At 47.0% G+C, this 1559-nt stretch overlaps 1 protein-coding gene across 1 annotated transcript; it reads right to left on the bottom strand.

The window, feature by feature from the left end:
* Positions 1-6: 6 nt before the first annotated feature.
* On the bottom strand, positions 7-910 carry LOC107578837 (nuclear factor erythroid 2-related factor 2-like; the record flags this gene model as incomplete). Its single annotated transcript, XM_016264744.1, has 1 exon — positions 7-910. A coding segment is annotated over exon 1 (851 nt), but the record flags the coding sequence as incomplete, so codon positions are not given.
* Positions 911-1559: the final 649 nt, after the last annotated feature.

Raw genomic sequence — 1559 nt, 5'->3', positions numbered from 1 at the left:
TTGGACATCATCTCGTTGAAGTCATCCACAGGCAGATTGATGATCTTGTTCACAGTAAATGGGATCTGCAAGGCTTTTGCTCTCTGTTCGTCACGGGAGAGCCGGGCCTCAGAGCGTTTCTTCTGCTTGTCTTTGGTAAAGGGAGGTTTGGAGTGGCCATTGGCCTCTGCCGGCTCTATCTTTGGGTTCTTCGCTTTCATCTGCTGTGCCTCTGCTGGAGGTTTCTCTGAGAGAGATGCCCGAGATGCTTCATCGGTAAGGTAAACCAGTGGGAATATCTCGGCATAATCTGACTCCATGTCTCCCGGGCTACCGTCCATCTCTTCGGAGTCAGAGTCACTGAAACCAAAGTATCCATCTCCGTTCAAGGACTTCCCCGGAGAGCTCGTGTGAGGGCTGGAATCCAGCGACAAGCCGGAATCAGAATCTGGGAATTCGGACATAGGCTCTGGTTTTCCTGAGCTGAAGCTTCCAGGTGAGAAGCTGGGCAGATCCATAGGGTTCACAGGAGGATCGCTGGGGATCTCAGCCAGTTGGCTGACCGTACTTCCTTCATCGGATGTGAGAGGACCGCTGTTCACTTTAACCTCCATCTCAGGATAAAACAGCTCATTGAATTCTTCAGGTCCAAACTCGGCCCCCACCTCCGGGACATTCAGACTCATCTGGCTGAGGTTGGGCGACACCATAGTGTTAAAGGATCCATCATATGTGTTGATGTATTCGGGAGGACACACCTCTGTCTGGACGGACGAGAGATGGTCCATCCCGGGCAGATATTGGCTGTAGTTTGGGTCCTGTGCTTCTGTGGAAGGTTTCATAAATCCATCCATACCCAACGACTCCTGCATCTGCATGTTGAGGCACTGCTAAAAATACAAAAGAACAGCCGTGTGAACATTATAATGTGAAGTGAAGACACATATGCGTATGAGACAAACTGGGGTTACAATACGAGTCTACATTTAAGACTCTTTCACATTGTCTGGCACTGGGGAATGTTGATGTGAGTCACATGACAGGGCCTTTAAACCTTTTTTGTTTAGCTATGAACCAGCGTCCATGTATACTGAGGTCAAAAAGTGGTTAAATTCAAACACAAACAAATGAAGTATACATCCGAGTTGCCCGTCACACCACAGCATGAGCTCAGAGAGGGTAATTTGGTTGTTGCTCAGCAACAGGGTTGTTTTGCGACTTTCTAAACCACAGGTGGTATAAATCAGAGTACACAAAGAAGCACCTCGCAGCCTCTCTCTCTAAAAACCAATTTAAAGTAGTTCACATCAAAACTGAAAATTCTTCATGTCATTCCAAACCCAAAAGAGTTTTGTTTGAAACACAAAAGAGGATGTTTTAATGAAACCTGAGAGATTTCTGTCCCTCCGCTGAAAGTCCACACAACCAAAACTTTGATGCTTCAAAAAGTCCATAAGGACATCCTAAAAGTTGAGCACTGACGCAGTACTGGATGTGTTAGGTATGTTTTGAAGCATGGCTGCTGGTTTGAGCTCGTTCTTAGCTGGTCATGTGCTGGTCCTAAGCAACTAGCTCCTGCT

The sequence above is a fragment of the Sinocyclocheilus grahami genome, unplaced genomic scaffold (genome assembly GCF_001515645.1).
Source record: "Sinocyclocheilus grahami isolate Dianchi unplaced genomic scaffold, SAMN03320097.WGS_v1.1 scaffold12232.1, whole genome shotgun sequence".
NCBI lineage: Eukaryota > Metazoa > Chordata > Actinopteri > Cypriniformes > Cyprinidae > Sinocyclocheilus > Sinocyclocheilus grahami.
This window is presented reverse-complemented; position numbering and strand designations above follow the sequence as displayed.